The 24,565-nt window shown below is 34.1% G+C and overlaps 3 protein-coding genes and 2 non-coding genes across 5 annotated transcripts; 2 read left to right on the plus strand and 3 right to left on the minus strand.

The window, feature by feature from the left end:
* Positions 1 to 713: 713 nt before the first annotated feature.
* Positions 714 to 6,580, minus strand: LOC132052598 (Golgi apparatus membrane protein-like protein ECHIDNA). The gene is made up of 6 exons (XM_059444210.1): positions 6,508 to 6,580; positions 2,220 to 2,276; positions 1,936 to 2,139; positions 1,741 to 1,800; positions 1,368 to 1,494; positions 714 to 1,068 (listed from the first exon to the last, which is right to left on the minus strand). The coding sequence occupies exons 1-6, from the start codon at positions 6,520 to 6,522 to the stop codon at positions 980 to 982; spliced, it is 552 nt and encodes a 183-aa protein (XP_059300193.1). The 5' UTR covers positions 6,523 to 6,580; the 3' UTR covers positions 714 to 979.
* Positions 6,581 to 8,163: 1,583 nt separating this feature from the next.
* Positions 8,164 to 8,235, minus strand: TRNAT-UGU (transfer RNA threonine (anticodon UGU)). Its single transcript has one exon. It is a non-coding gene; the product is annotated as a tRNA-Thr (tRNA).
* Positions 8,236 to 11,114: 2,879 nt separating this feature from the next.
* LOC132052599 (LL-diaminopimelate aminotransferase, chloroplastic) lies at positions 11,115 to 17,160 on the plus strand. The gene is made up of 10 exons (XM_059444211.1): positions 11,115 to 11,315; positions 12,117 to 12,190; positions 12,543 to 12,610; positions 12,997 to 13,113; positions 13,806 to 13,868; positions 14,345 to 14,449; positions 14,538 to 14,588; positions 14,994 to 15,314; positions 16,405 to 16,611; positions 16,715 to 17,160. The coding sequence occupies exons 1-10, from the start codon at positions 11,233 to 11,235 to the stop codon at positions 17,006 to 17,008; spliced, it is 1,383 nt and encodes a 460-aa protein (XP_059300194.1). The 5' UTR covers positions 11,115 to 11,232; the 3' UTR covers positions 17,009 to 17,160.
* Positions 17,161 to 17,875: 715 nt separating this feature from the next.
* TRNAT-UGU (transfer RNA threonine (anticodon UGU)) lies at positions 17,876 to 17,947 on the minus strand. The gene has a single exon. It is a non-coding gene; the product is annotated as a tRNA-Thr (tRNA).
* A 654-nt stretch (positions 17,948 to 18,601) lies between these two features.
* LOC132052600 (tetrapyrrole-binding protein, chloroplastic) lies at positions 18,602 to 19,744 on the plus strand. Its single transcript, XM_059444212.1, has one exon. The coding sequence runs from the start codon at positions 18,670 to 18,672 to the stop codon at positions 19,468 to 19,470; it is 801 nt and encodes a 266-aa protein (XP_059300195.1). The 5' UTR covers positions 18,602 to 18,669; the 3' UTR covers positions 19,471 to 19,744.
* Positions 19,745 to 24,565: the final 4,821 nt, after the last annotated feature.

Below are 24,565 nucleotides of genomic sequence, written 5' to 3' on the forward strand. Positions count from 1 at the left end.
ATATGTTCTCAGTATAAACAGTGCAACGTCTGATTTTTAGTATTAAACTCAATGTATTAGTTTGCTCTGCCAATTGACGCTCCTAGTTAGTTTAGACTTTAGATGATTACCTTTTTTTCCTTAATTAGTCAAACTTGAGTAACTTGATAGTAACCGCCAAATTAATATCCTGTAGTAAAGTCTTCTCTCCGTCCTAATTGTAAGAGTTGTTTGGACTAAACTATCTTAATTATGATTTCTTTTCTTTTTAAGTTGACATAATTATCATGGGAATTTTTTTTTTTTTTTTTGATTGGTAATTATCATGGATATTAGAAATGTGTCAAGGGCAAATTTGAAAAAAAAAAAAAAGAATAAAATACTTCCTTAATTTTGTAAAACATCAATTATTTTGAAGTGGAGGGAGTTTCATTTAGAAGTCAAGGTTAAAGGTATTAAAACCATTGATGCTGGCTCAGCTGTCATGGTGGTTGGGGGGAGGGGTGGGGGTTGGCTAAGCACTTCGCACATTTTATATCACAAAGTTTGTGCATAAAAACTAATCTTTAAAAAATCATAGAATTAGAAGAGAGAGGTAAAAAGAAGAAAACAAACAAGAACACTGCAACTAAATGGAACCTCCCCCATACCCCTTGAATGGCAAATTTCAGATACATTGTATGCATATAGCCCGTATATCTATTCAACAGCTGCACGTGGTAGGAAAAAAAAAATACAATGAAGCAATTGGATTCGTGAAAACTGAAAGTAACAAAAATGTTTTTCCAGTTCGTTCATGTTCTGCATGTACAAGACACCTCAGTAAAGGAGAAGTCCCAAGTAAAAGCCATGTCAAAATCTCCTAATCATCCTTCCGCATTGTGCTATCATAATTCCACAGCGTATACAGTACCATTATATAATCAATACATGATTTTTCATAAGGGTCGACACTGACAAGCAGTTTCCTCCCATGACTAGCTTGCTGTGTATCATTTGTTCAAACAACACTAAATGCAGATTGTAGAGTCGAGGAGAATCGAGAAGTGAGAGTCTGGGTTGCAAATGCTTGAAGCTGCTTCTTAGCATCTGGATTTAGAAAGAAAAAAAAATCTATGAAGATTAACCAGTAAAGGTATATTGGAAAGCAAAATACGAAAGGGAATAACACAGACATCTGATAACAGCCAAAAACAAAAGTGAAAACTGAAACAAGCACGGCAAGACAGAAGCAAATCCAAGAAGACACAAACTAATGAGGGAACCTAACAAAATTTACCGTCATATTATGCTCTTGCATGAAAACTGGAACACCCAAAGAAAGTAGAACTCCAGTGGTAATGATACTGTTAGGCGCAGAATCTATAGAAGTTAGAGTAAGTACACACCTTTGCGACATCTAGTAAAACCAACAATATTTGCGACACTGAGAGTCAAGCAAACTCCAACCACGAGAAGAAAATCAGCTTGGAACCTAATGAGGGAGAATATCGCGAGAAAGAACCAAGCAACGGCCTACAACAAATTACACATTTTAGGTGCAACACATCAATGGATAGCACCATATGCTAGAATAAGCTTTTGAAGTCTGAATCCTGAAAAAGTGAAAGCTGAAAACAGAAAAAGTGAAGGGCCATTGTTCTTATCTACACCCACGCTTGTTGTTTGTTGCAGGTTTTTCTTGAATATTCAATACAGTGCTCAATTTGTTTATGTTGAACTTTAGAATAATCAGGCCAGTGTGATAGAGTGTTCACTTACTGTTAGGTACAAAGTCCACCAGAACAGCCAGGAATCCTTCTTGTTCATGCGAGCCATTGACTGAAAGGAAAAGCGAAGGAAGAAGGTTTGTCCAAGCCAACAAAGTTAATCATTAAGATTAAATGGGCCAGCACTTCTAAAATAAACTGATGGTGTAAAGATATATGCTAAGGAACCTGAAACCAGATTACCCACCTCTTGATCAAGGCATTCAAATCTCCACACACTCTCGCCATTGTCATCTATTTCATTCCACCACCTTAAACCCACCAGGATACGCCCACTGACGTTCTTAACCACCCAAAAGTCAAGAGCAGCTAAAAGAACAGTTATCACAAAGATGATAACAAAACTATCAACAAACAAAGCTGACAGAATATAAAATGCTAATGCTGCTGCCTGTCAATGCAAAGAAAATGTGTTAAGTAAACACAATTACAACACAAGACATTACAATAAGAAGACTATAATAAGCGGACCTTGAAGAGCACATGGAAAAAACATATCTGTGGGTGTGCATAGTCCTCCCCTGCAGGCTGAGAAAGAATAAGACAATATAATTAGCTCTATGAGTTATGACAGAATGAATTAACAGTTTCTATGTGCTCCCCCCTTTCCTTGTGGCGGAGAGTGTTTAGGGGTGTAAAGGGAAGGGAGCAGCAAGGGTAGTAAAGGATATAAAACAAGGAGGGTAGATTATCTAAAACAAGTAACAGAGAAAGGTGAAATAACCGGAAGGGCCACAAACTCCGTGAAGCTATGAGTATTATGTAATTAGTTAACCCCTTTTTCAGTTGAAAAAAAAAAGTCAGGGACATCTGACAAAAAAACCCTTTTCACATACATTGCTCCTAGATCAGCTCTCTCTCTCTTCCATCCAGATGATGAGCTAAAAGGAATGGAAGTATGGAACTTAAATATTACAATAACAACACAACTACCAGTCGATGCCACGCTAGATGAGATTTGGCTATGGATCTTTTTCCCCTACATTTGGATCTTTTTCATTCCAATATTCAATAGTTTGGGATTACGTAATACGAAAGTTCTCTATATTTTCTATTAACACACAGAATCACTAAACTAAGTAGAAAAAAAGGTTTTTTAAAAAAAAAAAAAAAAAAAAAAAAAAAGTACTATAAACTTGGAGCCAATGTAAGTGCACCAATATAACTAGATTTAAATTCCAACTAGTTAGTATCTTTATGAAACTTTTGCTTCCATCATTTTTCCTCTTTAAAATCTACATAGAATTTGAGTAACTTGTAAGCCTTTTGAAACAACTTCCATCCATGGGATTTTATCCTCAAGGTAGTGTGCTGGTTGTACCTTTTATAACACTAACCTAAAACTTAACCACTCCAACCCCTTAACTGACATTATATAGTGGGATGGTGGCACTTCCCTGACATTTAAAATTAATAGCACATGCTCTTCTTCTTTTTTTTTTTTTTTTTTTTTTTTTGAAAGGTAAAGTAATTAAAATTAATAGCAAAATTAGAAGTTTAAATTTCAGAGTTGCATCAATATATACACACAACAATCACCAAGTTTCATTCCAAGCTAATATGATTGGCTATAAGAGTATTCTACATCTATTTTACAATATTTGGGTCCATTTCCAATAAAAATCTGTTTCTTGAAGCAAATTAGAATTTCAACATTAAGAAAATTTATCATATTATGATTTTTTTTTTTTATGCTGGACATAAACCTACTACACCCTCCCTCTTTTGTCTGCATGTGAAGCCCGCATGGATTTGAGAATGGAATAAAGCAGGAAGACTAAGCCATCTCTCAAACAGATGCAACTATATTAAATAGGCAATCGATGTTAGAACTTTAAAAGCCATTTACTGACGTTTTATGCCCAGTCATTTCGAATAACTCATGCATCATACATACATAATGAATTGATGTGGTATATTCATATCAACAGTAAGAACTTCTTATTGAAACTTGAAACATAGAAATAAAAAGGATTTATGGGTGGAACCAAATAAACAATACGTATGGGGACCAAAAATAGCATATTAAAAGTTATCAGAAGGATTGCAGAATTAACACCCCGCAATTTCCTATCTGTTCAAGTATATAAATAAATAAATCAATAAATAAATAAATATCATATACGATCCAAGTAGCACAGTTCAAAGTTGCACCAACAAACTAATAGTATAAGTGCACGAATCAAATTAACCAAAATCTGTTTATTGGGAGACTTCAGCCCTATAGACAATGAAGTATATACAAACAAATCTAACTTAAGAGTTAACCCAACCAACATTCTTTATTTTCACCTCATATTTTTTTTTATCTTTCTTTCCCTGCAGCAGAACAAAAGTTCCTTTTTTCCTATTATTATAGACAATCAAATATTTGAGTCAGTCTAACTTGTCCATAGCTCATAAAACATACATCTCACCCTAAAACATAAACACAGAGAAGGGGGAGACTGCCCGGGGGGGGCAAAGAGTAGAACAAAAGGATTCACTTGCCAAAGACACAAGCAGCTCTGAATATAAACTGACACGTCAAAATTGCATTAATCTTGCATATACTGACACATACATTTTTTTTTTGTCAAAAAAATTAAATGTATATGTCAGTATATGCAACATTAATGCAATAGGAAATACCTTTAGTTATCTTTTCAGTACTTTAGCCATATTGTAAACTGAACATGTTAAAGATCATTTTTATGACATGCTTATTTAATTCCATATGGACCTATAGTATCTTTTTCAACCAAAATCTTCTAGGAGAAAAAAAAAAAAAAACCTGTGTTCTAACAAAATAAAAGGTCACTCCACCAGATGATCTAGTGTAGAAAATATCTGTCAAAAGAACATAGACTATGAATCTCTATGTAGATCAATGAAGGGTATTTCTTGAAATAGACCTATGGCCCTGACTTTCTATGACATAGGTTAAAATCACTATGCCTGCTCATTGTATTCACTAAGACCTTGAACATAAAAGAGTAATAGGATAGCTTAATGCACTACGACAATATTTGGAAAGGAAATAATGATATGGTATCCTTTTATATTTATTAGTCCATCTATTTTTGGATACCCACCCATTACGGGAATCTGTACTTCTATACCAGTTTGGTGTTATGAGCACCTTCTTCCTTCTTTCACAAGGACAATTTTTCTTGGAGATTATAAGCAGCCTATGATATGCAGGAATAAAACCCTTTCACAAAATGAGCTTAGATGCTAACAAAAAGAGACTCAGAAGTTATGCTTGCTTATCAAAGAGAACCAAAGATCAGAATAATGTTCTAGCAAGAATCTCCTTGTGCCTCTTAGTACTAAGTCCGTCAAACAGAAAAAATGGTTAAATCCCTGGCATCATCACAGCAAGAGCCAAAAAGTAACAAAATGTAATGTGCTCAGGGATGCCATTTCTCAAGTAGACAAAAAGTTGAAGCTCTAAAGCTTGGAGTTAATTGAAATGTGGACTTGATGTATGCCAAGATAATGATAACAAGCATAAGACAACCTATCCTTTTAAAAAATAAAAAAGATTAAACATGAGAGTGATATGAACTATCAAAAGTTTATTCACCTTGATGGTTCTCAAACTAAATATGCTCTCATGATAGTTTCATCTCCTAAAATAGTTTAACTCAGAACTGGTTCAAATTTCAGAGACAAAAAGCAGAAGTCAAGGAAACTCAATGCAGCCATCATATTAAAGTCAGATTCTTCTATTTTTAGAGTTCCCTATCTCGATGTGCATTCCTCCTAAAAGGGCCAGCAAAAAACGGATATATACCTTGACATCTAGATGGCTGAAGCTCAAACATTGGTTCCACAATGGACATGTGAAAAACTTCTTTTTCATAAGAAGATCAGAGGAGGTCACGGGTTTGAGTTGTGGAAACAGCCTCTTGCAGAAATGCAGGGTAAGGCTGCGTACATAGACCCTTGTGGTCCGGCCCTTCCCTGGACCCCGCGCATAGTGGGAGTTTAGTGCACCGGGCTGCCCTTTAGATCAGAGACCCGGGTATTTAATCGTATATACTAAACTCTCTCTCGCCTTTCTTATAGAACTCCAGGTTTCATTCTGTGGGAATTATAGACTCATGGTGCCCTATCTATTCCGTCTTTTGAGCCCCAATTGATATCTGCTACCTTATGGACTCTATACATCCTTTTTTGCAAAATTGCTTGGTAAACAAGAGGATCAACATGAGGGAGTACTCTTCTAGTCTTCCCGCACTGAAGTCATCAAATTGTGACTATGACTCCATAATATCCTTGAGGCTAGCATAAAAAAAAACTAGCACACCAACACTTTTTACTAATTTGATTATTTCACCTAGATTTGCAGTATTAATTCATCCAAATAAAACAAATTTTACACCTACAGGATTATACAATTCAAGGATGCAATTCACTTAAGTGAAATTTCTAGATTTGCAATAATAAATCATCCAACTAAACAAATTTTACACCAACCGGATTATACAATTCAAGGATGCAATTCACTAAATCGAAAATTTTCAATTCTCAAACAGATCCGTTAACACATGATATGCTGTAGAAAAGTAATGGAGACGCGAAAAAACAAAGGAAATAGTAAATCAAAGATCAATTAATCACCATTAACGAACTACGAGCTCAAAAAAACCCTAGCATCAATGCAACTCATCGACAAAAACCACAATTATGAGATTTCAAGTAGTATTTAATAACGATTTGATTGTCCATTACGTGAAAAAGGGAGTCAAATAATGAAATATATGAAACTTACTGGGTTAGGATCCATATCGAGAATTCCAATCAAATGCCCTTAATGGTTTTCGTTTCGTCTCTCTAAAATTGTTTTGCGGAAATGAAAATGAGAGCTGTTTCCTAATTTAGATTTGGCATTCAGCAATATTTTGGAATTCTTGAAAATGTGCCCCAAAACTTCTGCTATTTAGGAAATGCTCCATGAAGTTTTGTGGTCTTCCATTCTAGTCTCTTGTACAGTTTAACTTATCCTATTTTTAATACATTAGTCGTTTGGTACGTGGAATAAGGTGTGATATCTCGAAATTAAGTTTGGGATAAATTTATATCTTATTTGGTTGAAGGTATAAATTTATCCCGCTTCAACCAAACAAGGTATAAAATTTATAAAACTTAGTCTCAGATATCCCATCAAACTTGGTATAATTTTATCTCACCTACATTATGGGATAATAAAATATTGACGTTTGACACGCATTTAAAAGTAGAATAAAAAACAAAAATTGGCCAACTTTATTTTTTACGGCCTTGAGTATAATCCCGGACTAACGTTGAATTGCAAGTTTTGGTTGAAAAAATTTAGTTTTATTCATATACTTTTGACCAATGATGGATAACTTATTTTTTCTCAAGTTTTATACGGGGTAGACGTTTGGTAGGTGTCGAAAAGATAAAACTTTAGGTGGGATTTACCTCGGGAAAAGGTTAAGTTTGAATTAATTTTATGTAAAATTAATCCCTTTTTGAAAAGTGAGGGGTAAATGTGCCCTTTTCCCTATTTTTAATACATTAGTCGAGATATATCTCGAAATTAAGTTTGAAATAAAATTATATCTTATTTGGTTGAAGGTGTAAATTTATCCCGCTCAAACAAGGTAAAACTTAATAAGTATTATTTTATGCTCACCTCGTGGGATAAATTAGTCTAAAGTGATAATAGATTAATCCAAAAATAATAATCTCGTTTGGTAGTCAGGTGGGATGCAAAATTAATTTTATGCAAAATTAATCCCAAACTTAATCTTTGAGATATTCCACGTTATCCCATCAGACTTAAAACTTAATAAGTATTATTTAATGCCACCTCCAAAGTGAGATAGATTAATCCAAAAATAATAATCTCAGAAGTCCTGGGACAAAACTATAATCTCCAAATAACTTAATCTAATGGAAGTTTCCTTACTTTTTATTCAATCAATGTTATATAAACAGAACTATACAGGGCACATAGCCAATGTTTCTTGTATACTCAGAAAATTAAGTTTGAATGGGCTTATAGCTTTTGACTTATAAATCAAAAGTTATAAGTTAGAAATTTTAACCTATGACTTTTGACTTATTTTGTCATTCTGACTTAAAAACAAGTGTTTAAAAATATTTTTTTATTTTACCAAATACTATAATAGTGCCTACAAGCTACTTTGGCTTAAAAACACGTAAAATAAGCCAATCCAAACAGACTTTTAGAAAACTTAAAATTTTGTCTAAACAAAATATATTCAGATCAAATAAAGAAATACATTTAAATGAAAAAAGGACGGTGGAAAATGGCGCACACCAATGTATCAACCGTCCACCGACACTAAACTTTGGTGGCAACAAAGGTAAATATTTTCTCTCTTAATAATAAATAATAACAAAATAGAAAAGGTTGAGTCCAAAACGAAAAGAAAAATGCCCTCACGCAGGATCGAACTACGGACCTTCAGTTTACAAGACTGACGCTCTACCACTGAGCTATAAGGGCTCTGATTGATGGTAAGCGTGTACGTAATTGATTTCAAGCAAATATTAAAAGTCTGTTAATCAGTGTTCCAAATTTATCGTTTTACAAAATCTGTTTGTGGATTACACAAACTGCTCTCGAGTTGTAAAACAGAAGATTAACATTCTCTTTTAACTTTTATGTAACCTTTTCTTGATTTTTTATGAGTTCTGTGTATGAGTAAAAAGATATGGTCACTTTGCAAGTGTTCTATTTCTTTTGATGATATTATATAATTTCCTATATGTTCCATTAGTAGAATTTGTATTCAATCTTAAGTTCTTCTCGCAAATCTTTAAAATTTAACTATACCTTATAAATTTCAAAAACAATTTTATCCCTTTTTTTTCTAATTAAATCCATCAAATTCATTTTTCACTTTGCAATAAGTGAAAGTGTTTGCTAGAAAACTTTGAAGAAGAGGTTTCGCATTTTTTGTCATAATTATTTCTGGAAAAAAACACGCACAAGAATAAAGAATATTTCAATTAGTTTAATAGCATTTTTGGTTCCTAAATTATTGGTAAATTCTAATTTATTCCTTACAATATTTAACTAAGCACATTTAACCTTCAGTTATTTGAAATGTGCACTTTTGAGTACTATATTACCATGTATTATATTAAACGTGTACTATTATTGCATATTTAAGGTAATATACTTTTTTAAGTAGTTCTAATATAACATATTTCCTATGTAAGGGGAGCAAAAATCACATGTTTAAATTATTTGAAGAATAAATGTATTGAGTTATATATCATAAGGATCAAAATTAGAATTTATCAATAACCAAGGGACTAAAAGTTTTATTCTCCCTCTTTAGTTGTTCTTCTTGGTTTTTATTTTTATAGCCTCTTTGGCTAAACTTTTAAATTTTATTTATTTTAAATCAAAAGTGTTTTTAAAAAAAAGTATTTTTGGAGTTCCTCGTTTTTAGTTACTATTATTACCTGTTATTTTTTTAGTCTCGACTAACTTGTTATCTTGTTATTGTTTGTGCTTGTTGCTACTGTCTCTTTTTCACAGTTCTTTGAGCTGGGGATCTATCGGAAGCAACCTCCCTACCTTTTCAAGGTGGAGGTAAGGTTTGCATATATACTACCCTCACAAGTTCCCACTCGTGAGATTACACTGGTTTTGTTGTTGTTGTACTAGTTTTGGAGAGTATGCTTTTATGTTTGGTTAATCATTTCGAAAGTTGTTTTGTTAATATTAAAGTAGTAATTTGTGCTTGATCAGTGTTTATTTGAAAAAGTTACCTTTTTAAACTTTTAAAATATAGTTTTGACTACTTACCCATAAACACTTATTTTGTTCTTAAAAGCTTAGTCAAACACCTCAACTCTCTAAATTAAGTAAAAAAAAAAAAAAAAAAAAAAAAACATGAACATTTTTTGCTTTTCAGAAGCTTGGCCAAATGGGTCATTCGTATCCAATAACCGCTTTGCGGCTAACTGATTTGAATGTATTGGGAGTCTCATTTTGACATAAAACGCTTCCTAATAAAGATAGACTCAGTTGTAAAGTTCCTCGAAACCTTTTATTAAAGGATGCAAGATTGTGGGGCCTTTTAATTATTGGTGACAAATAGGTTTTAAAATTGAGTTGGGGTAACTCTAGTTTTTTTAATTGAGTAGGGGTGATAATTTTTAGATTAGTGATTAGGAAGTTTTGACTCACCCCAAAGTTATATTTTTAACACTTTGACCCCAAACTTTATTTTTTACACTTTGCTCCCAAGTTATATTTTTAACACTTTAACCCCAAGCTTTATTTTTTACACTTTGCCCCAGTTTTATTTTTAACACTTTGACCCAACCCGTATAAACCCTACGAGCCAAAAAAACGCGCCAAAATTTACGTTTTACTGTACGCCGTTTCCACCATTTTTGGCTCTTCTTTTTCTTCGTTTCTTCTTCTTCTTACCGCTTTCTTCTTATTTCGTGCTCGTTCTTCTTCTTCTTCTTCTTCTTCTTGTTGTCGATTTTTGCTCAAGAAAGAAAAAAACAAGACCACGATTTTGCAATTTTTCTTTGGATTTCATTCGTGTAGCACTGGGAATTACTTCATAACTCATTCCATTGTTCTGCTTTCTTCTTCTTCTTCTTCTTCTTCTTTGTCACACCCCAATTCCACTAGGGTGTGATGGGCACCCGACCCCATATCCGGAGCCGAGTGAACCCACAGACCTTTATGACATACAAAATCTTATTATGCTTTTAAATCAAATAAAATAAAATACACATAAACTCTCGAAATATTCTTGTCCGATGTTTTCCAAATCAAAAACGAGAATCTATGATCATACAGAATTTAACGCATAATACAGAAGGACATATCGGCTGATGAAGCCGCATACACAACTGACATACTATACCCACGACTCTGTCTGCAAAGCCTCTAACATCAATCCAGAAAAAACATACGTATAAACTCTGACTCGGTAGCACTCCAGAGCAAATGGAGCTTGCCAATCTAAAACATCCGCTATAATAACTTCATATCATCAGGTGTCATGCTGCTGTGCGTAAACGCGGCCCCCAGAACATTTTAAGACAAGTTTGACCTTGGCTGGTCAAACTTGTCACCATTTCTAATTATGGGACTTTTTTGTCACCATAACTTAAATCTTCCAAGATACTTGCTTACAAGTTACAATTCCACACCACAACCCTCGACCATAGATTTTCTATTTGTTTTGTACAAGCTAAAATCTACTCAAAACTAAAAAGCAATTGCTGGTAAATGGTAGTAATATTCAAGTGATAGTTAGGATAGGTCTCAACGAGTCATCTTAAAAATAAAATACGTGCAAAGATCAAATTAGTAAAACATGGCTAAATAAATAAAGACAAATGTGCTTTGACAGAATAGGCCTCTTGCAATCGGAAGATTAGGGTTCTTTTTAAAGCAGCTTTTGTATTTGTGAGGACTTACTCCAGTTAGCTAACGGCTTTTGTTCTAATAGAAAGAAAAAGAATGGCAGCTATTCAGCAAAGTGTTTCTACTTCAATCTCTTCATCAACTTCTACTTTCTTGGGTCAGAACAAATTCCGTTTAAGGTACCCTATTTCATATCCCATGTTTTCTTTAATGTCCTAATTCTGTTCCAGTGCTATTTTTTGGTGGGTTTAGTTTTAATCCCCTTAATTTTTGTTTGAAATCTTCGTCATCTGCTTTAGTTATCGACGTTATTGGTCTATGTTGCTGGTAAAAGTTCAATCTTTAAGCATTAGATGGAGCAGTAGACAAGGAAAGTATATTATAGCTTCAGTATTCTGACTTTATCTTACAATTTTGAGAGAATTCGTTAATAGGGTAACAATGTGTGGCCACTTTTTGTTTTTTTCAGATACATGAAAAAAATTGTCTTACTTTTTTCCGGTTTAACTATGTATTTGCTGAAGTTTTTTTTTTTTTTTTTTTTTTTTTTTTTTTTTTAATTTTCATTTTCTTTCTCCAAAGATATGGGGAAAAAGATGTCTTTTTTTGTGGTTCAAGTAGGCACCTTGTACTGATTCTTGAATTTGATTCTTTATTTTATTTTATTTAATGATGTAAAAATGTTTGTTTTTGGTTTTTATTATTGTTCACATTCTGACTAACACAAAGCTAAGGGCTCTCTTTTTCCATATTAAACAAAGTATCAGCCGTTTATAGCATTTATGGGCTATGGTGAGTTTAGTAGTGAATGAACTGACTGAGAATCTCCTTTGCATCGGACATATATTCAAGATTAAATGCATTGATGAGAAAACAGTAAAAAGCTGCGGTTGCTTCCCTTGATACTTTGCTAATTCTGAGTAGTTTTATTCCTGGTGTATGCATTTGCTAATGTAAAAAGTGTGCATTAATTGTTGCAGGAGCCAGAATGTGTCAATGCCAGGCAAAACCGGTGGTATTGTCAGATGTGTTGCAACACCTTCTACGGAAACTTGTAAGCTTTTATGTTAATGTTGTTTTCCAAATGAAAATAGTAGACTGCAAGCCTGTGCAATATGGATCAATTAGAGCTTTTGAAATTTGGTATTTGAGAACTTTAAACTAATCAATTGTTTGTGGTTGCATATAAATTGTTTTTTAACTCTCTGAAAAGCAAAGTGAAGTGTCAAAACGGCTGCTATGTGTGCGTCTTTTTGGAGATGCAAGAGTGTCAAAATTATTGTCTTTTGACGGTGCCAAAAAGAAAACAACTGTTAATCTTAGTCTCACCTGTATCTGTGCATTCAAATAGATATGCAGTTTCTTGAGATTTGACTGTGCTAATGAAATTCTTGTGTTGCTTGAAGCTTACAAGACAAAGGTCTCTCGCAATGAGAATTTAGCTAAACTTCAAGCTGGTTATCTGTTTCCTGAGGTCTGTATTTCAACTGGTCTGTTTACAGTAATTTGATTGTTGTTTTATCTGTTTTTTAAGCTACTTTGCAATTGAAGATGCTATTTATAGTGAATTAGATGTAGGCGATTAGAGAAGAAGTTGGACATATTTCTTGGAATAAGTTGGAGGCATTGCTTTTGGTCATGAAAATAAAAGATTAATTTAGACGAGATAGCAGTAATGTGGAATTATGATGAGACAACAAGCATATTTAGTTACCTGAAGTAAAAAATTTTGCTTTTCTTTTTTTAGCTGAATGTTGGATGGCTGGATTTATAGTACTATGCTAGAGCATTCTTATTTTGTAAACCTTCTATGCTACTTACTAGGAGTTAAGTTCTAAACGCTCTCTTTGGTGAAGTTAGATCGCAAGAAGGAGATCTGCACACATGTCGAAACACCCTGATGCTCAAATTATAAGCCTTGGGATTGGTGACACTACTGAGCCCATTCCTGAATTCATAACTTCTGCCATGGCAAAGGTAATTCTGATAACCTTGTTTGTGAATTTTGTAAAGAACAGGATATAATTTCTGATGTTCAGGGGTTCATTTGACATCTCTATTGCGCTGTAGTTTTCTTATCAGTCAAAACTTCGAAATTCGCTGTATTTTGTGTGTCCTGTTCTGTTTGACCAATGCTGGGATTACAAGCAAAAAACATGTATCTGGTAACGTTTGATTTTATAATGAACCTGTTTTATTTGGCAAATATAACGAACCTGTTTCTAATATTCCTGTTGATAGATTTCAGCAGCATATGCCTACATAGACTACCATTTAACTTGGCAAGTAGTTTGTGATTTTAAGCCCCCGTTTGGCCATAAGAATTATTCACTTTATTCTGGAATTTTTTTTCACTTTTTTCCGGAATCAGCGTTTGGCCATGAGAATTCCGAATACAACTTGAAGTTGTATTCCGGAATACCAAAAACTCAAAAAACTTGTTTTTCAAAAAATTTCACTTTTTTCACTTTTTTACAACTACATTTCACCAAAAACTACAATTTCAAAAACTATGGCCAACTCCAACTCCAACTCCAAAATTCCAAAAAAAGTGAAATTTTTTTTTGGTATCTATGGACAAACGGGGCCTAAATCTATTCTGCCTATTGAACTCTAGGTCGATAACTAACTTCCTGTTCTTGATTTTGTTTTCCTTTGCTCATTTGCAGAGAGCACATGAACTGTCAACATTAAAGGGTTACAGTGGTTATGGTGCTGAGCAAGGAGAAAAAGTAAGTAGTGGCTCCCTCCCCCCTCAATTTTTCAGTAATATGATTTTAGCTCTGTTCTTTATCGTCCAATTCTTATTTCTCTTCCTTCTTTTGCTACAAGAATAAATGGTATTTGGCATTTGCTGATAGTTTGTCTTTCGTCTATTTATATCAATTTCTTTGTCAATTTTCTCCTTTACTTTCCTCAAATACATTGCAATGTTCTTTATCCAGTGGTCCATGCGATAAAAGTTAAAATTTCCTTTTTTGTCATAATGTCAAGAAGGGATGTGCAACTGAAATTTCTGAAGCATTTGCTTATTTCATGTTTGGGTGTGCTCAAGCATTGTTATCTTGGATCCTTATTTTAAGATAGGCATAAGAGAAAATTACTCTTCGATCACCATATTTTTCATTCGCAGCATTTAATCCGTGATGTAAGTGTAAAGTTAGCTCAGAATAACTATAAGAATACCATTAATTTTCTGCATGAGCAGCAACTCAGAGCCTCCATTGCTTCTACCTATTATGCAAATGTTGGAATAGAGGAAGATGAGATCTTCGTTTCTGATGGTGCCAAAAGTGATATATCTCGACTTCAGGTCTGGTTTTCTCTGCATTGAGTGATTTTTTCAAATTATTGTCACTTTCTTTCACTAACAATTTATGTATCTCTTGACTGTATGTTAGGTTCTTTTTGGGTCTAATGTGACTATGGCTGTGCAAGATCCATCATATCCGGTAAATATTTCAGGCTTTTACCTCTGTTCTTCCCTATTATAGTAGTATTATGATTTATGACCAAAATGAAAAAGAGGAGTTCGACGGCAGCCAGATGCCATCCAGGATACCTGCATATTGTAGATTTGCCAAGTCTAATTTGTTTTATGATTTTTCACATCATTGTGTGAATTGAGTAAAGTGGTACTACTTTATAACGTTAGCAGTTAGCACAATTTATACTCTTGTAAAGGGTATTGATACATCTTTTGTTATTATCATTATTACATTTTCCTTTTATTTGGTATGGTCTCCTTATTGTCTGTTGGTACTCCTTGTTTTCGTAACAGGCCTTGGAGAAGGCTCTCTTATGTGATGATGTGTGTAAGATTCTCAAGTAACCCTCGGTTGTTTTTTCTACTGTAGGCTTATGTGGATTCAAGTGTTATTATGGGCCAAACTGGTCAGTTTCAGAAGGATGTGGAGAAGTATGGGAATATTGCATACATGAGATGTACTCCAGAAAATGGGTTCTTTCCTGATTTATCCAGCGTTCCTCGGACAGACATTATATTTTTCTGTTCACCTAATAATCCAACTGGTTCGGCAGCATCAAGGGAGCAGCTGACCAAATTGGTGCAATTTGCTAAAGACAATGGCTCAGTCCTTATTTATGATTCTGCATATGCTATGTATATATGTGATGACAGTCCAAAGTCCATCTTTGAGATTCCTGGAGCAAAAGAGGTAAGTCCGGATCATGTTATTTGGTCAACATTAAGCTTTACTTTGTTTTCTAGTGAAAGTTTCTGCCATCATTTGGCTAAACGTGCAGTTCATAATTCCATAACTCCATCTTCTAAAATTGTTATACCTTATAAAAGAAATTGTAAAATTGTTATTCTCTAGAGTGTTCTTCATTGTTCAAACTTTCGGTTAACACCCACACCATGTTTCATCAATTGACTCAATATCCGAATATCGTTTGCAAATGACATACACTAAGGTATCCAAAAATGTAATGGAATTATGGCTATTCTCACATGTCTATTTTCCTCTCCAACGAACCAACTAAAACGTAATACAATGCGAAAAGTTTCCATCTCCGCTTCACTTGCTTCAGAAAGGATAGAAAAGATATAGAGAAAGTAGAATGCCATAGCAAACAGCAAGAACCTCATCTTGTATACCCTCAGTTAACTTATCCGTAATTAAGACAAACAAGTGGGGCACAATGCAGATCTGCAAGGTTACGGGAAACTCTTTTGTGTCGCATAACACCATTCTCATGCTTGTGCGGCTCTTTCGTACATATCTTCTATGATATTTTTATATTTGATATGAACTCTTCTTCCCCTACACACTCTTTTTAATCTTTACTGTGGAAAAAATGCCACTGGGCAGTCTATTCTGTTGAGACTTTCACCTAGTTTGTTAGCGTTCATGCAATTCGTTGGGACCATTCATTCTAATTCATCTCCTGCTCTGTAGTTGTCTTTTTCCATGGTTGTCTAGAGCTCATCAAACTAGTTTGTAAATGGTCTTCTAATTTATCTTCTTCCCCTGCTCTTTCAATGGCACTCTGTAGTAAGGTCACCTCAAATCTATTCAAGTCCATTTTTTTTTATACCTTGGTTAATTGCAGTGACTTTCTTCTGATCTTTCTTGCTCCCTCAGTTGTCTTTTTGTAGAAGTTGCAGAGCTTTCTTATAGAGTTGTGAGATTTTTGGTTGACTTTTGTTGTGCCGCTTTTTCTCATTACCTGTAGCTTACAATCTTTACATTGATAAGCGGATTGTTTGTAATTGACTGTAAGCATATTGTACTGAACTTGCAGGTTGCCATTGAGGTTTCATCGTTTTCAAAGTATGCTGGTTTCACTGGAGTTCGTTTAGGTTGGACTGCAATTCCCAAAGCACTCCTATATTCTGATGGATTTCCTGTAGCAAAAGACTTCAATCGCATCGTTTGTACAAGCTTCAATGGTGCATCCAACATTGCTCAAGCTGGCGGTAGGGCTTGCCTTTCACCTGATGGTTTCAAGGTCAGTTTAATCACTGGCTCGTGTTTCTTTTTTGCTTAATCTTAAATAACATCATTTAATAGGCTCAAAGTCCCAACTTGAACATGTTGCCCTTGCATTTCAGGCCATGATGGACGTGGTTGGGTACTATAAAGAGAACACAGAAATCATAATGGAGACATTTAAGTCACTAGGTTACAAGGTGTATGGAGGTAAAAATGCACCCTACGTGTGGGTGCACTTCCCTGGACGAAGCTCATGGGAGGTTTTCAGCGAGATACTTGAGAAGACTCACGTTGTTACTACTCCAGGGAGTGGTTTTGGACCTGGTGGTGAAGGTTTTGTCAGAGTAAGTGCTTTTGGGCACAGGGAGAACGTCGTAGAAGCTTGCAGAAGATTCAAGGAATTGTATAAGTGAAGTTAATTCGTTCGCCTGCATATCTATGTAAAATATGCAGGCAGCACTTATTGCCTTTCAGAGGCTTCATTGAAATGCTGTTTCTTGAGTGCTTAACATTTTCATCCTGTATGCAAATTGTTGTTTGGAAGAATAAAGCGTATTCCGTGATTTATAGTGATTGGTTCCTCCTTGAAAATCTTAATATACAAGATTAGATCCATTTACACAATGGACAGGGAAAATAAATTTGAAGGGAAGGAATAGTTGAAAACAAAATACAGGTTTTCACGTACTAAATTGACAATGCTTGAGAAAACAGTGGGCGTTAATTCTGCACACTGATAACAGTGTAAAGCTACACTATCAGGTCTGATATGATAACTTGAAAGAAAGAATAATAACCCCTATAACCAATGAAATTTCATTGATAGCGTAAAAAATATTTAACTTGACTACTGTATATAACTCGTCTTCGTCATGATTTACAAAGTGTCTGGTGGAAAAAGTGGAAAACAACATTATTTCTACTTAAACTGCTAGCCCAATTTATCAGTATTCTGTCTAGATCCCCCATCTCTTTGAAACATGTACCTGTTTTCCCAAAATTAATTGTATTAGCATGAAAAATAATTTTGAATTTGAATAACCCATTAAATTGAGCAAATCATCAAAGCTGGGAAAGTTGGTCAATGAATGGTAAATAATTAAGGCCTACTTTTGGGTTTGGATTCCACTTTTGTAAGCAGTAATAAGAACAAAGCTAATCATACCAAACTTTTGTTTTGGAAAAGCAAATAAGTAGAGAAGCAGGTGTGATAAACAAAAAAAATTGTAGAAAAAGCCCATGATTTATAAAGTTGGAAAGCAAAAATATATTACCATAAATGCCCTCACGCAGGATCGAACTACGGACCTTCAGTTTACAAGACTGACGCTCTACCACTGAGCTATAAGGGCTTGATGTTGTTGTGGCAGTGCCGGTTATTTAGTTGGTTAAAATTTAGGGAAAAAGGACAACCTACACAAATTCTGACGAAAATAATTGAACACTTATTATCCACAAAATACATCTAATTGAACTCTTCCCCTAGAAAAAAATAACATGTTCTAAAATTATTTTGTTAAGCTTTGAACACTTATGAATCTTACTTCAAATTAGTGGCAGACCACCTCAAGAATTCAACTTACTCATAATCATAATCTATAAAATGGAGGGGCATCTACTTGACATTAATGGTCCCACTTGCTAGTATGAATGTGGTGGTCTACCAATTTCCTTACTTGGCAACAACCACCATAAAACTACACAACAATAAAAACTTTGTGATGACCTCAAAATTAGAATTGAAAGAGAATAAGGGGTCAAAATGCTAAAAAATACAACTTTGTATTTTCTTGCCCATAGAGATAGAAGATAGTGATAGAGAGTATCCAAACTCACCCATATCTAGCCAATCTCATTCAAGCACTATATTTCCTTTGATGACATCTTTCTTTCACTCTCACTCATTTCTTATCTCATCCACCCCCCTCTCTCCCCCCTACCCCTTCACACCCCACCCCCTGCACCCCACTCTCCATATTCTTATATCTTAACCAAAATGTAGCACACTTTTTTTCAAGAATTCACTTCTCCCTTTAAAAAAAGAACTAGTCCTATCTCACCACTACTAAGCAAAATGGCAACTAATTCGTTCAAGTCCATTCACACACTAAGAAGAAGGCATTCTATAGATTGCCCTTATTCTTCTTCTTCCTCTTCTTTTTTCCTTAAGCCAACAATTACCAAAAACCCCTCATCTTCAACTTCATTCTCCAATCACAACCTCATAACTTTCTCAGTTTCCAACACTACCCCTACCTCTATCACCACCCCTACCCCCACCACACCCACCCCCACCCACCCCTTCACTGTCCTAGAACAACATTTATCAGCCCAAGATTTCCGACAAGCTGACGAGGAAACTCGTCGTTTACTCATCGTTCTAGCCGGGGAAGCAGCCACTAAACGAGGTTACGTGTTCTTTTCCGAGGTTAAATTCATTAATGCATCCGACCTTAAAGAAATAGATTCTTTATGGAGAAAATACAGTGACAACAAGTTTGGTTACAGTGTTCAAAAGAAGATATGGAACAAAGTGAACAGAGATTTCACTAGCTTCTTTATTAAAGTTAGATGGATGAAGAAACTGGAAATTACTGAAGTTGATCAGTATAATTATAGAGCTTTTCCTAATGAGTTTATTTGGGAATTGAATGATGAAACACCTGAAGGGCATTTGCCATTAACGAATGCTTTAAGAGGAACACAATTGTTGAGTAGTATTTTTACTCATCCAGCTTTTTTTGAAGAAGGTGAAGAACAAGAAGAGAAAGGAGAAAGTAGTAATTCTGGTGAAGATAAAGTGAGTGTAAAGAAAAAGGGATTATTTGGGGATTTAAGGAGTAAATTGTTTAGTAAACCAGATTACAGCTTTTGAATTTTGAAAAAAAAAAAAAAAAAGTTTGTCTATTTGTGATAAGGTAAGTACACTAAAGTAAAAATTATGTGATAAGAAATGAACGAATTATTAGAGCTTTTTTATGTGATGTGTTTGTATTACATTTGCTCATTGACAGTGTTGATTGACTGAATATTCTTCATTGCTCTCATCTGGTCTTGGCACTTCATGTGTCGTGCTTTCTTTGCAAAAAAATATATGTAGTATATTACTTATCAACAACTGAATAAAGTTGAAAGAATGTTGGCTTGTATATACTTTTATATGAATGTTTTATGTTTTATTCTCGTCTGTTATTAGGCATGTAAACTACTAATGGCACTGCTTGTATTGCAGGGTTGTTACCTATTTGTATTGTGTCGTGAGTTTAAATATATTATTTGTTTTGGTTGTTAATTTTTTTTTTTTTTTTTTTTTTGGTATTGTATCCGTTAAACTCATCGTTCTGTAAAGATGAAAAGTCTTATTTTGTTAACGACCGATTTGATGTGATTGTGTCGTTACCTTATTTTTTCCCTCATTTTCTCTTTACTTATTATCTAATAATCTTAATTTATCGTTTACCTAACTTTTTATAGTAGTTTTACCCCGCACCCTACTTTTCTTGTAAGTTTATCTTTCAAATTGTTGATGCGTGACATTATGTAACGAATACAACCTATTCAAACGTTATATTCATCAAAGCAATACTGTAAAATATTACCAATATATACAATACGATAGATTATGAAACAACATGTAACGACCATTCAAACATAGCAAAATTCGATTAATTCATGCTGGTTAGGGAAACTATAATGCCTCAACTGCTTTATTAGGTGAATAATAAAGAAAAATTTGTAATACAATTAATGTAAATGGTTCAGATTACTCTTATAGTATTCAAAATAGGAGATATGTCTTTCTTTAATATTTCAGACGTACACTTGCCGTTAAATAGTTGGTCCAAATTATATCATTAATTGAACTTAAACCTCCAATTAACCTGATCAACAGATTAATAAGTGAAAAAAGTCCAATTATACCTGTAAAATATACGAAATTGAACAGATATGCCACTCACAAGTCACAATATATGAAAAAACAAATTGTCTTAAAAATGGTCTTTACAAAATTAATTAAAAAAATATTTTAAAGGACAAATTAGTTATATAATTCATATTTGCATTATTAATAATTAAGTTAAAAGAATTATTACAAGTAAAATTAAAATAAGAAAGACATGCATAATATATCATAAATCACAAAAAAAAAAAAAAAAAGTAAGTGTTACAAAGCCAAACTTGAGGGGAGATTTATGTACTTATCCCTTTAAATTCTTTTTTGGCTGCAATGACTTGTTAGAAAACAAATCTACTTTGAATGACCTTGTCAATACAAAATTAATAATGAGACTGCTTTTTATGAGATAAAAAAGTGGACCTAAAATTGTGGATCAAAAAGTGTAAGATGTGGATCTACTTTTTTGTCTCACAAAAAAAGAGCTTCACACAACTAATGTAAGTTATGTGAGGCATATAGTAAAACTTTTCAAGTAAGTTATTCACTCTTTGAAAAGCATTTTTAGAGACTGTTTTGGATGGGCTTAAAAAAAGCAGCTTATAATTTCAACTTATAAGCTGCTTTTTTTAAGCCCATCCAAACAGGCCAATTATTTTTTTAGGCTTATTTTAAGCATAAAATGACCTATAAACTGACCACACAAACACTCAAAAGAACTGACTGAAAACAGCTTAGCAACTTACAAGCTAAGCCAAACGGGCTCTTACTCTTGATAAGTGACCAATACTAAGAAATTATATGATTACTCTGTTTAACATAAAGTAGCTTTGTACTATATGGTGACCCGTCCAGTTGGACTGTTGTTGTAGACAATTACAAAATACCTGTGGCATCATGACAAAGATAATAAATTAATTTGGCAAAGTTGAAATCCGTATCCCTTTGTATTTTTCTTCGCTTATTCATTCCGTTAACTTGTACAGTATTTTTTTTAAGCTTTGAGGTGTTGGGAATAGATCCTTGTTTGGACATTGTTGGGAATAGATAATTGAAATTTGTTTGGACATTGTTTAAAATCTACGTTTTTTTTTTTTTTTTTTTCTTTATTACGACAAAGATTTAAACAAGTAACACTTCTTTCATGTATGTTTTTGTGGTACGATACGTCTCCAAGCAAGTGAAATAAAACAATCTTTCAAAATCAAATAATGGGAGCATATATATCAAAAACGCTTACATTAGAAGTATGAAGTATTGGTGATCATTCTAGCATTTGCTCCTTGGAGTAGATCAATTTCTTTTATTGTCCAAATCAGCTCTAGAGGAGGCTCTCCCTTTGTGCATAAAGGGTTATTTGGTGAATTCATCTCGAAATTCAAGGGAGATTTGGGTCAATGAGAAGCTATCAAGTTGATCTGTTGAAACTTGAAAGACATCACTGACTTATGCCTACATTTGGAGTGGTAAATTTCCTACTAATTCCAAAACAGAGTTGTAGACTTGTAGTTAAGAACTTTTGTGCTTGGCAATCCGTCAATATTCTATTGATTCGTATTCTGTAGGGCAATTTGCAGGATTGCCTTCGCTGGGGTGCTCTTTAATTTTTTGCCCTCAAATTGGTGGTTTTTAATTTCTGTCTTTCGCTAAAAATCGTGTTTTGCATGCAAAACTCTACTTTTACATGCTTCATACAGAGTTTAAATTCTGCCTCAAGGCAAAATTTTGAAGGCAAAATTCTATTTTGCGAATCCAAACCTCTACCTTGCGAAATGCCTTCTTTTTTTTACTGAGCTGAAATTCGAACTCAAAACCTCGGGGTATTAAGCAAAAGATAAAAATTAAAGAACACAAATTTGAGGACAAAAATTAAAGAACACCCCAAAAGGACAATCCGCGCAACAAAATGTATACCGTACTCTTCATAATCAGAATAGAGCTTTCTTAGGAGAAATATACTCTATGATCTGTGTACAAGTCAATTTCGAATATTATTTGCGTCTAATTTAGGTACTAGATTAAGAATTCTTTTTACCTCTAGCCCAAAACATCTGCTTATCAATATCTTCACAACCTCTACTCACTTGGTGGGAAATCTACCCAAGGTTACTCATGTTAATTTGCAGACCCACTCCCTTTCTTCTTTTTAACACAACAGCTTCCCATTAATTTACCTTACCAGAAATCAATGGAAATAAAGACCCTTTTATGCAAAGGATCCAAAGACAAATTATAGCAACAATTGTGTTTGATTTTAGGTAGTTACAGATACGATTATTGATGCACATGTAAAGCTCACATTGGTGATTCAAATGAGATTGATTTGGGTTGAGTAACGAGAATAGATAGAGGGGCTAATTTCAGGGAGGGGAGAAAAGAACGGGAAAAAGGGATTATTGGTGAGAGATGAGCAAAAAGCTCAATGGCATGAATCCTCAACACACAGCGAGGAAGAACTAGCTGGTCCAAGAAAATAACCTGGAAAATTGTTACATATAACACTCAAGTTGGAAATATATTTGGCACAGGTCGAAAACAAATCTAACATGGATTGGAATCTGGCCTGCTGTCAAGGTGCAATGCTAAATAAACGTTTAGAAGTGCCTACAAAATATTAAAGAAAGGAGAAGTTGGCTTTTTAACAAAAGAATTAGGGTTGGAAAGAAGCCAAAAAGTGAAGAAATAGTGTGTATATTGAGACATATATAAAACCTAAGATATTCAGAGTTATGCATACTTAAGACCTATGGTTCATAAAATAAAACTCGAAGAACAGTACCGAAACTTAGGACATACAAGGAAGAAAGGGAACAGCTCGATATATACCCGTTCCCCAGGAAGATCTACAAACTATGCTATATTTTCACAAAGTAATTTCACAGAAATTTGGAGAGGAAAAAGGATCTAGACACAATTTACATGATCCGGGCCTAGGGAGTATAATATGATAGTGTAAAAACAGTCCTGCCTAAATTCTAAGAAAAATGATGCACATAAAAAATAAGGACTAGAAGTGCCGACGAGTGTTCGGAAAAGAAATAAGAGATACATAAGAGCTTTCCACAGTGGTGAGTTGTGACTTAACAAAGAGGATAAGCCTTTTTTTTGGGTATATTATATAGTACTGATTAGCCCACATAAGAAGAATGGAGTTTGAAGTTGGACAGATTTAGATGACTAGCTCAAAAATTAGAGGGAACTTAACAAAGGACCGGTTATGTTCCAGGTACGCCAGAAACAATGGAGAAATGAATGAACGATCTAAATTTCAAGTTGTGAATACGTTTTGAAAACTGGCATAAGACTCACCAATGAGGAAATAAGGTTGTCTACATTTGCCTTGTCCAGAGCCCGCCTGTTCGCCTTCTAGCATGTGATCAACTTTGTAATCAAGAAATGGCATAGCTAAAAGGAAGCAAAGGATTCTAAAAAAAGCTTACTGGACGTAATAGCGACTTATGAGATTAATTAATTGAAAATCTGTTGTGTTTGAAGGGAATGGAGGGATTCATATAGCCAAATTGCCAAACCCAGCTAGTATAGGAGAGGCACATGGTAGGTAGATTGCTAGATAATGTATGAAATAACCACAAACTCTAAACACAACCACTATTTTTAACTTGTGATCAACAAAACAAATGACAGCAGCACTTGTAGAAAGGTATGCTGAATAATTCTCCTAAACAAAAAACAGCGACTATATTCTAAATAGCTTAAGCTACAGTTAATCATGAGATGGTGTCCTATCTGTGAAGAGTAAACAAAGCAAACAACATAAGGTAGACTACATAATCTATTGCACTAGAGGTGATTGCTTCAGGCCCTAATACAACACGCTTACTAACAACTTAGCCATTTCCCAGAAAACTCATTTAGTAATTCATAGAGCCTGTTTGGATGGGCTTTTGGCTTATTAGCATAAGTCATAAGATACTTAGGAATTATTTTGTTTTGGCTTAAAAATCTTAAAAGCACTAGTTTATCTTACCCAAACACTACAAAAGTGCTTAAAATCACCAACATATGTGCACTTAGTAAGACTATGCAGTAGTGCCAAGACGCATCAATACAGAAA

The sequence above is a fragment of the Lycium ferocissimum genome, chromosome 4, assembly GCF_029784015.1.
Source record: "Lycium ferocissimum isolate CSIRO_LF1 chromosome 4, AGI_CSIRO_Lferr_CH_V1, whole genome shotgun sequence".
Classification (NCBI taxonomy): Eukaryota; Viridiplantae; Streptophyta; class Magnoliopsida; order Solanales; family Solanaceae; genus Lycium; species Lycium ferocissimum.

What these genes read in the sequence shown, in the direction of transcription:
- LOC132052599 (XM_059444211.1), top strand. Translation starts at nt 11,233, where the DNA reads ATGGCAGCTATTCAGCAAAGTGTTTCTACTTCAATCTCTTCATCAACT. An exon ending in CAGAACAAATTCCGTTTAAG is followed by an intron (nt 11,316 to 12,116) that starts GTACCCTATTTC and finishes TAATTGTTGCAG; the next exon opens with GAGCCAGAATGTGTCAATGC. An exon ending in CTGGTTATCTGTTTCCTGAG is followed by an intron (nt 12,611 to 12,996) that starts GTCTGTATTTCA and finishes TGGTGAAGTTAG; the next exon opens with ATCGCAAGAAGGAGATCTGC.
- LOC132052600 (XM_059444212.1), top strand. Translation starts at nt 18,670, where the DNA reads ATGGCAACTAATTCGTTCAAGTCCATTCACACACTAAGAAGAAGGCAT.
- LOC132052598 (XM_059444210.1), bottom strand. An exon ending in TTGAATGCCTTGATCAAGAG is followed by an intron (nt 1,801 to 1,935) that starts GTGGGTAATCTG and finishes TTTTCCTTTCAG; the next exon opens with TCAATGGCTCGCATGAACAA. An exon ending in TTTTACTAGATGTCGCAAAG is followed by an intron (nt 1,069 to 1,367) that starts GTGTGTACTTAC and finishes TTCTAAATCCAG; the next exon opens with ATGCTAAGAAGCAGCTTCAA.